General features: G+C 53.9%; 1 protein-coding gene across 2 annotated transcripts; it reads right to left on the reverse strand.

Moving 5' to 3' along the window:
* Nucleotides 1-214: 214 nt before the first annotated feature.
* Nucleotides 215-11,006, reverse strand: PDPR (pyruvate dehydrogenase phosphatase regulatory subunit). Of its 2 annotated transcripts, XM_040409556.1 has the most exons (18): nt 10,419-11,006; nt 7,988-8,121; nt 5,171-5,252; nt 4,938-5,101; nt 4,741-4,862; nt 4,275-4,392; nt 4,013-4,162; nt 3,717-3,909; nt 3,510-3,634; nt 3,266-3,421; nt 3,055-3,188; nt 2,813-2,961; nt 2,017-2,129; nt 1,848-1,942; nt 1,670-1,759; nt 1,403-1,585; nt 814-1,230; nt 215-702 (listed from the first exon to the last, which is right to left on the reverse strand). In XM_040409556.1, the coding sequence occupies exons 1-17, from the start codon at nt 10,631-10,633 to the stop codon at nt 859-861; spliced, it is 2,595 nt and encodes an 864-aa protein (XP_040265490.1). In that variant the 5' UTR covers nt 10,634-11,006; the 3' UTR covers nt 215-702; nt 814-858. The 2 variants fall into 2 exon arrangements, with proteins under 2 accessions (XP_040265490.1, XP_040265489.1); XM_040409555.1 differs by having other exon boundaries at nt 215-1,230.
* Between the last annotated feature and the right edge of the window lie 510 nt (nt 11,007-11,516).

Below are 11,516 nucleotides of genomic sequence, written 5' to 3' on the forward strand. Positions count from 1 at the left end.
CGGATCCGTCTGTGCAGATACAAGACGGATCCGCACCGAACGCGAGTGTGAAAGTAGCCTAACTACTCATAGCCAGATATTTAAGACACTGGTGCTATATGCAGAATAGTAAGATGTTAACACAGATACAAACACACAACTCCGACCCCAAAGCAGTCCCTTTCCCTGCAGTTACGCTATTGGGCGGCAGATGGTACTCTCGGGAGTCCAGAGATAAGCAGCGCCCGCAGATGAGCAGGTGTTTATTGTCAGCTCCTGTATATACAAGAACAGTAAAAACGATATAAACATGGCAGAGGGTTGTAGTATTCATCGGGGGAAGCACCCATCTCTTCTTAGGCCACCCGGTAATAATAAAAGAGTGTCCAGGCCATGAGCAGCCAGCACGGGGCAGTCTCACAGTGGTGGCGGCGGCGGTCCAGCCGCGGAGCGGTCTCCGAGCTTCTCTACTGGTATCGGAGCCGCCACGGCAGGACTGCAAGTTCACCGTCAGGACTGGCTAGATAAACATGGCGTAAAATCAGAATAAAACAGATAAAAACCAACAGGTCATAGTCAGGGCCTCATACCACAGCCACTAGGGTGGGCTGCTGTGACCCTCCCCACCAGGGCACATGTATCATCTGCATGGCGGGACATAACAGAGACCCTACCCGCCAAGAGCGCCTTAGTGACACCGCGGCTGAACGAGGCATCAACCACCTAGGATTGCATAGAGATATTAATGATAAGTATTGGCTCTGTAGAAGGGGCCCCTAAGGGCCAAGCAGAAATAAAGCTTGCCATCAGGGCCTCTGCTTCCCTCAACATTACCTGCGTGCAACATGGCCGTGGCATTAACCCCTCCAGTCCCTCAGCTCAGAATCCCAGCTCCATGTCCTCCTTCCTGCGTCTCTGTGTGAACAGGGAGCTGAAGGGGTACAGTTTGGCTTTGGCCTGGAACCTTTGGCCGGCGATCTCTATTTCGTACTCTCCTCGGTTGATAAAATCTGGGGTAATAGGTTGAGGGCTGTGAATGAACCCCAGACACACGTGTCGCCCCAAGGTGTAGCTATAGGCACTGCTGGTCGTCTTGCCCACGTGCTCGCCGTTCCGGTAGATCGGCTCCCCCCACCAGGGCCACAAGTCCAGGTCTGTGTCGTGATCCTCCAAGATGAACATTGTGAAGCGTTTAAATATCCCTTCTTCACGCTGGCGCAGCAAGGCGTCGCGGCCGATGAAGTCACAGCCCTGGGGGAGGGGAAGAGAGCGGTTACAGCAGAAAACATGGGAGAAGACAACAAACCATCAGCCATGGGTGGGGGGGATCACTGCATTTCGTTCATGAGGTAATCAGTAGCTGAACCCCCTCCCCAGCGTGATGGGAGGAGATCGCGCACCACAACCAGTTTACGTTATCTACCTTGTCCAACTTGACCCGGAACTCCCGGCCACATTCGAGCGGAGTTGTGAACGGGTCCAGATCCTGACCCCAGAATGCAAAGAACTTCTCGATGCGCAGACTCCGCAGGGCGTAATAACCAGCGTTGCGGATTCCATATTTCTGTCCCACGCTTATGATCTCATTGTAGACGTGTAGTGCGTACTGCAGGGGGGATGCAGAGGAGACGGTCACTATAATACGCTGGGTTCAGGGGTCTCATGATATCGAAGCGTCTGAGCCACTTACCTCAATGGGAATGTAGAGGGTGAAGCCCGGCTCCCCAGTGTGCGTCATGCTCATCACCCGGATCCCATTGGCGTATCCCACGCTCATCTCCTGCAGAGGAAAGGACGCACAGATGCAGAGGATTAGACTGCGCTCGGCTCTCGGAGCACTGACCAGGCCGCTGCGCATTGTTTCTAACCTTGCAGAATAATGATGGGAAGTGGTCCGGGGTCATTGGGACATAGGAAAGCTCCGACAGCACATCCATGGCTCGGGGGCCAATCAAGTTTAAAGCTGAAAAACAAAGAAATCTTGAACTAGAGAAGACGAACAAAGTAGAGATGGAGCTCAGCCGGCTGGGCCCATACCTGTGTATTTCCAGGTCACGTCCTCCAGAAACAAGTCACTGTCACTCGGCAAGTGCTGCTTCAGCCATGACCAGCAATGGACCTGCTGGTCTGTGGGGGAGATCACAAAAAAGCTGCAAGATGGTACAGAAAGGGTTAAGCTATGACCCTAAAGGGGTTGGATATTTATGGCAGATCGATAGGATAGGCCACAAATGTCCAACAGGTGCAGGTCCCACCACTTGGACCCTCTCCTATCTCAAGACCAGGGCCTCTTCAATTGCCGCTATAGGATTTCCAAAAACAGCGGAGGGCTGGCTGGCCGGCCGATCATTGCAGGTCCCTGTTCTTCAGATAGGATTCGTACCTGATGACCCCTTTAAAAGGGGCTTCCACTTGATGCATACATTTCAGAAATGCAATACAAAACCACTACAGAGGTTCTGGGCCTACCCCGAGACACAGAGAAGCCCCTGGGTCCCATAGGTAGTGATTTAAACAAGTAGTGGTGTCCAAGATGGTCCCTGTATCTGCACTCAACACTTTCAGTCCTGGCGCAGTAGAGGACACTGTGGCTTCTTTACATGGCCAACCATGACTGCCATTGGGCTGGGCTTCTGCCCTGAAGCTTTGCATGGGTCACTTTATGCCATTACCCATCTGCACGGCACACGTCTGATATTTATGCAGAACGTAGACAACCCCTTTAAGGCTGCACGTTCTTACACAAGGAGCTCGACCCGTAGAAGAGGCCATAACACACAACCGGCCATGATCCACACGAGTCCCCGGCTGTAATATTCCAGTCTACACTTACGTGCGTTTCTGCAGCCGCACCACGCTGCAGTCATTCTCGTATCCTCCGCGCTCATTCAGCATCCCAGTGTGGACAATGTGCCCCACAGGAACATCCACATCATTGGAGAGCAGATACTGGAGGATATCCAGAGCCTGATCCCCAGGGGACTGGAAAACAAGAGACAGGATGTTACTGGACAACGAGCCACCAAGGGTCTCAGGTGGCAATGTGACAGGGCTGGTGGCGAGCGGCAGACTTACGCTGATCTCAAACTTGGTAAAGGAGGACATGTCGATGACACACACGGCCTCCTTGCAGCACTTCACCTCAGAGCCAACAATATCAAACCAGTCCGGTTTATAGAAGGTTTTGCTCTGGTCAAGAGACAGCAGATCTGTGAGGGAAAACAGAGCAGGGTCACAGCAAAGTCTATGGTGTCCTCCTTCCCCAGATTCCAGGAAAGTTCCTGACCTTTCCCAGGGGGTACAAAGTACTTGGCCCTCTCAAATCCATGCTTCTCCATCCATCGGGCCCCCTGAGTATCAAGCCGATCATAGAGGGGGGAGGTGCGCAGCTGTCGCCCAGTCTGGAAATCCCAACGTGGCACCTTCAAGTCATAGATGAGAGCTGTGGAGGTGAAGCACAGAGAGGTGAACGACTGACACACGATCCGACCAACCTGATGTCCGGTTCCCGATCACTGCCCGGTACTTACGCATCACCTCCATCACTCTGTGCCGCAGGAAGGTCCTGCTGCTCTGCAGGGCTCCAAAGCGCTTGATGTCCAGGGGCCACACGTTATCTTGAGGATAACCGTAGACCATCCACTCTGCAAGGAACCTGAGTGAAGAGGAGAAGATGTCGGTCTCAGAGCACGTGGAGGGATCCACTCATGTGGGAGCTGAGTCGGGGGGGCACTCACTTTCCAGCCCCTCCTCCAAGAGAGCAGCCTTGAGAGTTCATTCCAGCGAGGGTGAAGTATCTCAGAAGGGTGGGACTCTCCCCCATTACACAGCGCATGTCTGGAGTGAAGGATTCTGGGCAGTTGACAAGACGCAGGATCTCCAGCGCCTCCAAGGATGGCATTCGGCGCAGCAGAGCACTGAGCAGCGGTTCTGCAGGGAAGACCCCAGTATCAACTATCACACCCATCCTCTGGAAAGCATCTCTCCGGGGAGACTTTTAGGGGGATCTGTCACTATGTCTATGTCTACCTACCAAAATGATCCCAGTCCTCCTGCAGGTTCTGGATTTCCAGCTGGCTTCGGCCCTCTGTAAAGATGGGTTTGGGGTTTTTCTCGAAGCCTCCAGACAAGATCCCACCTTGCCAGTTGCGGATGTAAATCCTCCCATCGGGGTCCACAACACCTGGACGGGATGAAAGGATGACATCATTGAGAATGGATCTCGTTCCTCTCGGCAGTACTGGTCCGATCCTGGGACAGGAGTGTCCATGAGAAGGAAGAAGCCGCTCACGTACTTGGCGTGGTGTCCTTCAGTGGCGTGCGCAGTGGGCGAGTCAGGAGGTAGAAGTTCTCACAAGCATGAAGAGGAATACTGACCGGTTCTTCATTAGACAGACCGAGCTCGTAAGCCCACTGTAACAAAAGCACAGGTGTGAGCAGGTACACAGCCCGAGTGCCAATCAGTGTGAATACTGCACAGCACGCGACCGGACCTAGGAGAATGAGCCCCATGTCTCCGCATCCCCACGCGGCATGTCAGCCCCACCAATCATGCTCTCCGAGATGATAACTGCCCTGATACATTGTAACAAACAGGAAAGAGGACATGTGCTGCTGCAGAGGGGTGTTCACAATGATACACTGTGCCAAACCCTCAGCTGTGTGAGCAGGACCAGGTCAGGACAGGTGGTCAGCCTCTGTAAATAGTTGCTAAACCCTACACACCACCCGCTGTGCACAGGGGATGTCGCCTCTCATTACCTGGCCTGCGCAGTTCACAAAGTACTCGCACTCGATCTGCCCGCGGTCGGTGTCCACGCCGCTCACATGACCCCGCTCTACCAGTACGCGGTTGACAGTGGTATGCTCATGGACCTGGACGCCTGCGGAGAGTGGACATGTCACATAAACCGTCACCGCCCCCCCCCCCCCTCCATCCGCTCTGCCCCCCCTCTCACCTTTACTTCGGGCGGCCGTTACCAGGGCCAGCGCTACGTCCGCTGTAGACACCACTGCATCCTCAGGGACGTACATGGCTCCAACCAGGTCATGAATATTAATGAGGGGGTGGAGCACGCCAACCTGCTTTGGTGTGATGATCTCACATGGAATGCTCTTCATTCTACGAGGTATAGAAGAGGTTAATTCCTGCCGCTCTGCTAACTCAGACGGGTGCCGCGCCAATCCTCACCTTAACCGCGACACCATCCGCCTCAGAGATATCAGCCGATCCTGAGTCTGAGCCAGCAAGATGGAGCCCGTCCTCTTGTAACCTACAGGACGCATAACGAGCAGTGAGTGGTCAGACCATCACGTGTCTCCTACCAGCTGTGGTGATCCCTGTAGGGGGTCATCACCTCGCCCGTGTCCCCTTCCCAAAGCCATAAAACCAGTAAGATGGACCAGAGACCCCCATCAAACCAGCGTTCTACAGAGCAGAGCCGACAGAGGGGTCAGGAGCAGCCGAGGTCACAGATGAAACCCCTCTATTACAATATACATCAAAGAAATACGTGGCCCAATCCATATTTGGTCCACGTTGAGGACTCAGGCCACGTATGTGCTTCCATGGTATCAACAATTAGATAACTCCATCTCTCCTGCCATTACCTCCGCCATGTTTGGTACGCACGTGTGCGGGACAGTCGGGCGGAGTGGATGGCGGTAAAATGAGATTGCTAGGATGAATACCCGGAAAGAGATTTCCAGACAAAGATTTTGAGGCAGACTTGGTTTACAGCAAGTGGTCGTAAAAACTGTCATAAGAGGTCAGTCCCACAGTCACCGCCCCCTCTGACATCACAGGGGGGGTGGGGGAAGGTTAGGAGGGGGGGGGGGAGAAAGGTTAGGGGGGGGGAGATACTGACCATTTTTAACAGGGGTATGGAAAAAAGCAGACGGTCATTCCTTTGGTATCTCTAGCTTGATGGACTGACTGATATTTCTGCGTCCCCCGGTGAGCGGACCTAACCGCCGCGTAACGTATTAACTTGTTCTTATCCCTTGTATTTTACACGGTGTTTCTATCTCTGTGTTTTATGTTGTATTTTCTATGATAACCTTATTGTTTGTCCTCTTGTGATATTAAAACTCCACTTTAATAAGAGCCTTCTTGTGTTCTGACGATTCCATCACCTTAGAGGACGCGTTACCTATCGTGTGGTATTAACCCTGTGAATGCTAGCAGTTGTAGGGAGTAGGTGTTATTTAAGGCAAGGTGTCTCGTCAGCCTGATATGACGAATGGTGGCAGCTAAGACTGATTCGTTTCAGATGAGGTCCAGGCGACCCTGGTGGAGTGCCCACAGGAGGGAGGTCCAGGCGACCCTGGCGGAGTGCCCACAGGAGGGAGGTCCAGCGCGACCCTGGCGGAGTGCTGACAGGAGGGGGGTCCAGGCGACCCTGGCGGAGTGCCCACAGGAGGGAGGTCCAGGCGACCCTGGCGGAGTGCCCACAGGAGGGAGGTCCAGGCGACCCTGGCGGAGTGCCCACAGGAGGGAGGTCCAGGCGACCCTGGCGGAGTGCCCACAGGAGGGAGGTCCAGGCGACCCTGGCGGAGTGCCCACAGGAGGGAGGTCCAGCGCGACCCTGACGCAGTGCGGACAGGAGGGAGGTCCAGGCGACCCTGGCGGAGTGCCCACAGGAGGGAGGTCCAGGCGACCCTGGCGGAGTGCCCACAGGAGGGAGGTCCAGCGCGACCCTGGCGGAGTGCTGACAGGAGGGGGGTCCAGGCGACCCTGGCGGAGTGCCCACAGGAGGGAGGTCCAGGCGACCCTGGCGGAGTGCCCACAGGAGGGAGGTCCAGGCGACCCTGGCGGAGTGCCCACAGGAGGGAGGTCCAGGCGACCCTGGCGGAGTGCCCACAGGAGGGAGGTCCAGGCGACCCTGGCGGAGTGCCCACAGGAGGGAGGTCCAGCGCGACCCTGACGCAGTGCGGACAGGAGGGAGGTCCAGGCGACCCTGGCGGAGTGCCCACAGGAGGGAGGTCCAGGCGACCCTGGCGGAGTGCCCACAGGAGGGAGGTCCAGGCGACCCTGGCGGAGTGCCCACAGGAGGGAGGTCCAGGCGACCCTGGCGGAGTGCCCACAGGAGGGAGGTCCAGGCGACCCTGACGGAGTGCCCACAGGAGGGAGGTCCAGGCGACCCTGGCGGAGTGCCCATAGGAGGGAGGTCCAGGCGACCCTGGCGGAGTGCTGACAGGAGGGGGGTCCAGGCGACCCTGACGGAGTGCTGACAGGAGGGAGGTCCAGAGCGACCCTGACAGGAGGGAGGTCCAGCGCGACCCTGACGCAGTGCTGACAGGAGGGAGGTCCAGGCGACCCTGACGCAGTGCGGACAGGAGGGAGGTCCAGCGCGACCCTGACGCAGTGCGGACAGGAGGGAGGTCCAGCGCGACCCTGACGCAGTGCTGACAGGAGGGAGGTCCAGGCGACCCTGACGCAGTGCGGACAGGAGGGAGGTCCAGCGCGACCCTGACGCAGTGCGGACAGGAGGGAGGTCCAGCGCGACCCTGACGCAGTGCGGACAGGAGGGAGGTCAAGCGCGACCCTGCAGGCTTCTCTCTCGATTCTAAGGCCCTGATCCTGACTCCAGCCTATATAGGTGCGGGGCTGTGAAAACATGACACTTCCCTCCATGAACTCCTGACACTTAAAGACGGTCGTCTGATTTCCTAGATGCCTGAATGGTAAATCTGTCTGTCCCCTATAATGTAACGGGTGGCACTGTGGGTGCTGGTGTCCATGCAGCAAAAAACACACCCAGAAGGGAAGGCAGAGGATGTCCATCTGATGAGTTAACGCTTTCATTTCCTTTTATCTTCTCAAAGCAGCCGCTCAAATACAGGAAGGGAAAGAGCCAGTAAACCATAGGTCAAATGTACAGCAAGCAGAGGTAGAGTATATATCCTAAATACAAATACCCAAGGCTCCATGCAGACACTGATCAAGCAGGAAGTGCAGGGAGATTTCAACTCTGTACACTGCTGTGTACAATGGGGCGTCACTCACCTGTGGGGACCCCGGTCTCTGCTTCCAGCTGCTGATAAAGTTTGTTTGAGTAATCGGCCATTTCTGTCTCTATTGAAATGTGTTTGACTGTGCTCACAGCACCAGCACAGAAACGCGTGGAGCCAGCGGCTAACCTGCAGAAACAGAAACGCAGTAAATGTGGGGGACACATGAAATCGAGAAAGGAAGGGTCATCACTGCTCATACAGCAAGGAAAACCACCAGGGCAGATAACATCTGGGGAGAAAGGAATACGAGTAACATCCTGTATTATACCCCAGAGCTGCACTCACTATTCTGCTGGTGCAGTCACTGTGTACATACATTACTGATCCTGAGTTACATCCTGCATTATACTCCAGAGCTGCACTCACTATTCTGCTGGTGCAGTCACTGTGTACAGTCGTGGCCAAAAGTTTTGAGAATGACACAAATATTAGTTTTCCCAAAGTTTGCTGCTAAACTGCTTTTAGATCTTTGTTTCAGTTGTTTCTGTGATGTAGTGAAATATAATTACACGCACTTCATACGTTTCAAAGGCTTTTATCGACAATTCCATGACATTGATGCAAAGAGTCAGTATTTGCAGTGTTGGCCCTTCTTTTTCAGGACCTCTGCAATCCGACTGGGCATGCTCTCAATCAACTTCTGGGCCAATTCCTGACTGATAGCAACCCATTCTTTCATCATCACTTCTTGGAGTTTGTCAGAATTAGTGGGTTTTTGTTTGTCCACCCGCCTCTTGAGGATTGACCACAAGTTCTCAATGGGATTAAGATCTGGGGAGTTTCCAGGCCATGGACCAAAATGTCCACGTTTTGGTCCCCGAGCCACTTAGTTATCACTTTTGCCTTATGGCACGGTGCTCCATCGTGCTGGAAAATGCATTGTTCTTCACCAAACTGTTGTTGGATTGTTGGAAGAAGTTGCTGTTGGAGGGTGTTTTGGTGCCATTCTTTATTCATGGCTGTGTTTTTGGGCAAAATTGTGAGTGAGCCCACTCCCATGAATGAGAAGCAACCCCACACATGAATGGTCTCAGGAGGCTTTACTGTTAGCATGACACAGGACTGATGGTAGCGCTCACCTTTTCTTCTCCGGACAAGCCTTTTTCCAGATGCCCCAAACAATCGGAAAGAGGCTTCATCGGAGAATATGACTTTGCCCCAGTCCTCAGCAGTCCATTCACCAGACTTTCTGCAGAAGATCAATCTGTCCTTGATGTTTTTTTTGGAGAGAAGTGGCTTCTTTGCTGCCCTTCTTGACACCAGGCCATCTTCCAGAAGTCTTGGCCTCACTGTGCGTGCAGATGCGCTCACACCTGCCTGCTGCCATTCCTGAGCAAGCTCTGCACTGGCGGCACTCCGATCCCGCAGCTGAATCCTCTTTAGGAGACGATCCTGGTGCTTGCTGGACTTTCTTGGACGCCCTGAAGCCTTCTTAACAAGAATTGAACCTCTTTCCTTGAAGTTCTTGATGATCCTATAAATTGTTGATTGAGGTGCAATCTTAGTAGCCACAATATCCTTGCCTGTGAAGCCATTTTTATTCAACGCAATGATGGCTGCACTCGTTTCTTTGCAGGTCACCATGGTTAACAATGGAAGAACAATGATTTCAAGCATCACCCTCCTTTTAACATGTCAAGTCTGCCATTTGAACCCAATCAGCCTGACATAATGATCTCCAGCCTTGTGCTCGTCAACATTCTCACCTGAGTTAACAAGACGATTACTGAAATGATCTCAGCAGGTCCTTTAATGACAGCAATGAAATGCAGTGGAAAGGTTTTTTGGGGATTAAGTTAATTTTCATGGCAAAGAAGGACTATGCAATTCATCTGATCACTCTTCATAACATTCTGGAGTAGATGCAAATTGCTATTATAAAAACTTAAGCAGCAACTTTTCCAATTTCCAATATTTATGTAATTCTCAAAACTTTTGGCCACGACTGTATATACATTACTTATCCTGCACTGATCCTGAGTTACATCCTGTATTATACTCCAGAGCTGCACTCACTATTCTGCTGGTGCAGTCACTGTGTACATACATTACTTATCCTGTACTGATCCTGAGTTACATCCTGTATTATACTCCAGAGCTGCACTCACTATTCTGCTGGTGCAGTCACTGTGTACATTACATTACGTATCCTGTACTGATCCTGAGTTACATCCTGTATTATACACCAGAGCTGCACTCACTATTCTGCTGGTGCAGTCACTGTGTACATACATTACTTATCCTGTACTGATCCTGAGTTACATCCTGTATTATACTCCAGAGCTGCACTCACTATTCTGCTGGTGCAGTCACTGTGTACATACATTACTTATCCTGTACTGATCCTGAGTTACATCCTGTATTATACCCCAGAGCTGCGCTCACTATTCTGCTGGTGGGTGATGCAGTTTTCGGGGGCTCACCTGCCCTGCTCCAGTATTACGATGTCCTGCCAGCCCAGCTTTGTGAGGTGATAGGCCACAGAGGCCCCGGTGATTCCTCCTCCGCAGATGACCACCTGGGCACGTGGTGGCAGAGGCTGCGCGCCCGTGGAGGCCGTCCTTTGCGGGGGGCACACACAGCGCCAGCCACGCCATCTTACGTGCCCCCAGACATCTGCCATCAGTCGGGCGTGCATCCTGGCGAGGGCAGCGGATTCTGCGCACAAGAAAATGAACGGTGATGGATGTGGTGACCGGTGAGAGCCACACACACTATACTGTAGTAAGGGACATCATGGCGGCCCTGGTAACGGTAGTCATGGCGACAGCTGAGCACTGGACCAGGTTATAGGACAGCCTATGAGACACAGGACACAGAGGTTAGCACACACAGGTCAGCAGGGGGCGCTGCACTCTCCGGGCTATCAGGCGGCCGGTGACATCCCGTCCATCACCCTCCACACCCCGGGGCGCACAGACACCTCTGACCTCTCCGCTTCCGGTTGATCTCTCACTTTACAGAAACGAGCTGACCCCGGGCAGACACGTCCAGTCGGGTGACGTCAGGGCGTAAGCCGCACCCACACGGCCAATCAAAACGCGCGTTCCGGGACCGCCTCACTGCTATGTTTAGGAGCCGCACATGTTCTCTGAGCAACCAATCAGCAATGTGGGGGCGTTGTAAACGACAGCCAATCATAGTACGGGGGCGGGGCCCGGAGCAAGAGCATGGAGCTGGAGAGTCAGGAAGTGGCGCTACAGGGGAGACTGAGGACGGGTATGGGTATGGGAGGCGGAGCTACGGGAGAGGGTGGAGGACGGGTATAGGAGGCGGAGCTACGGGGGAGGCAGGAGGACGTGTATGGGAGGCGGAGCTACGGGGGAGGCGGAGCTACGGGGGAGGCAGGAGGACTGGTATGGGAGGCGGAGCTACACAGGAGGCTGCAGGATGGGTATAGGAGGCGGAGCTACAGGGGAGGCTGCAGGATGGGTATACGAGGTGGAGCTAGTACACTGGAGGACGGGCATAGGAGGTGGAGCTATGGGAGAGGGTGGTGGACAGGTATAGGAGGCGAAGCT

This window comes from Bufo bufo, chromosome 10 (genome assembly GCF_905171765.1).
Source record: "Bufo bufo chromosome 10, aBufBuf1.1, whole genome shotgun sequence".
In the NCBI taxonomy this organism is placed as follows: Eukaryota; Metazoa; Chordata; class Amphibia; order Anura; family Bufonidae; genus Bufo; species Bufo bufo.

Excerpts from the sequence above, each read along its gene's own strand:
- PDPR (XM_040409556.1), bottom strand. The coding sequence starts at position 10,633 with ATGCACGCCCGACTGATGGCAGATGTCTGGGGGCACGTAAGATGGCGT. Across the intron at positions 8,122-10,418 it reads GTAATACTGGAGCAGGGCAG|GTTAGCCGCTGGCTCCACGC; the intron begins GTGAGCCCCCGA and ends CTGTTTCTGCAG. Across the intron at positions 1,586-1,669 it reads CCCTCTACATTCCCATTGAG|TACGCACTACACGTCTACAA; the intron begins GTAAGTGGCTCA and ends TCCCCCCTGCAG.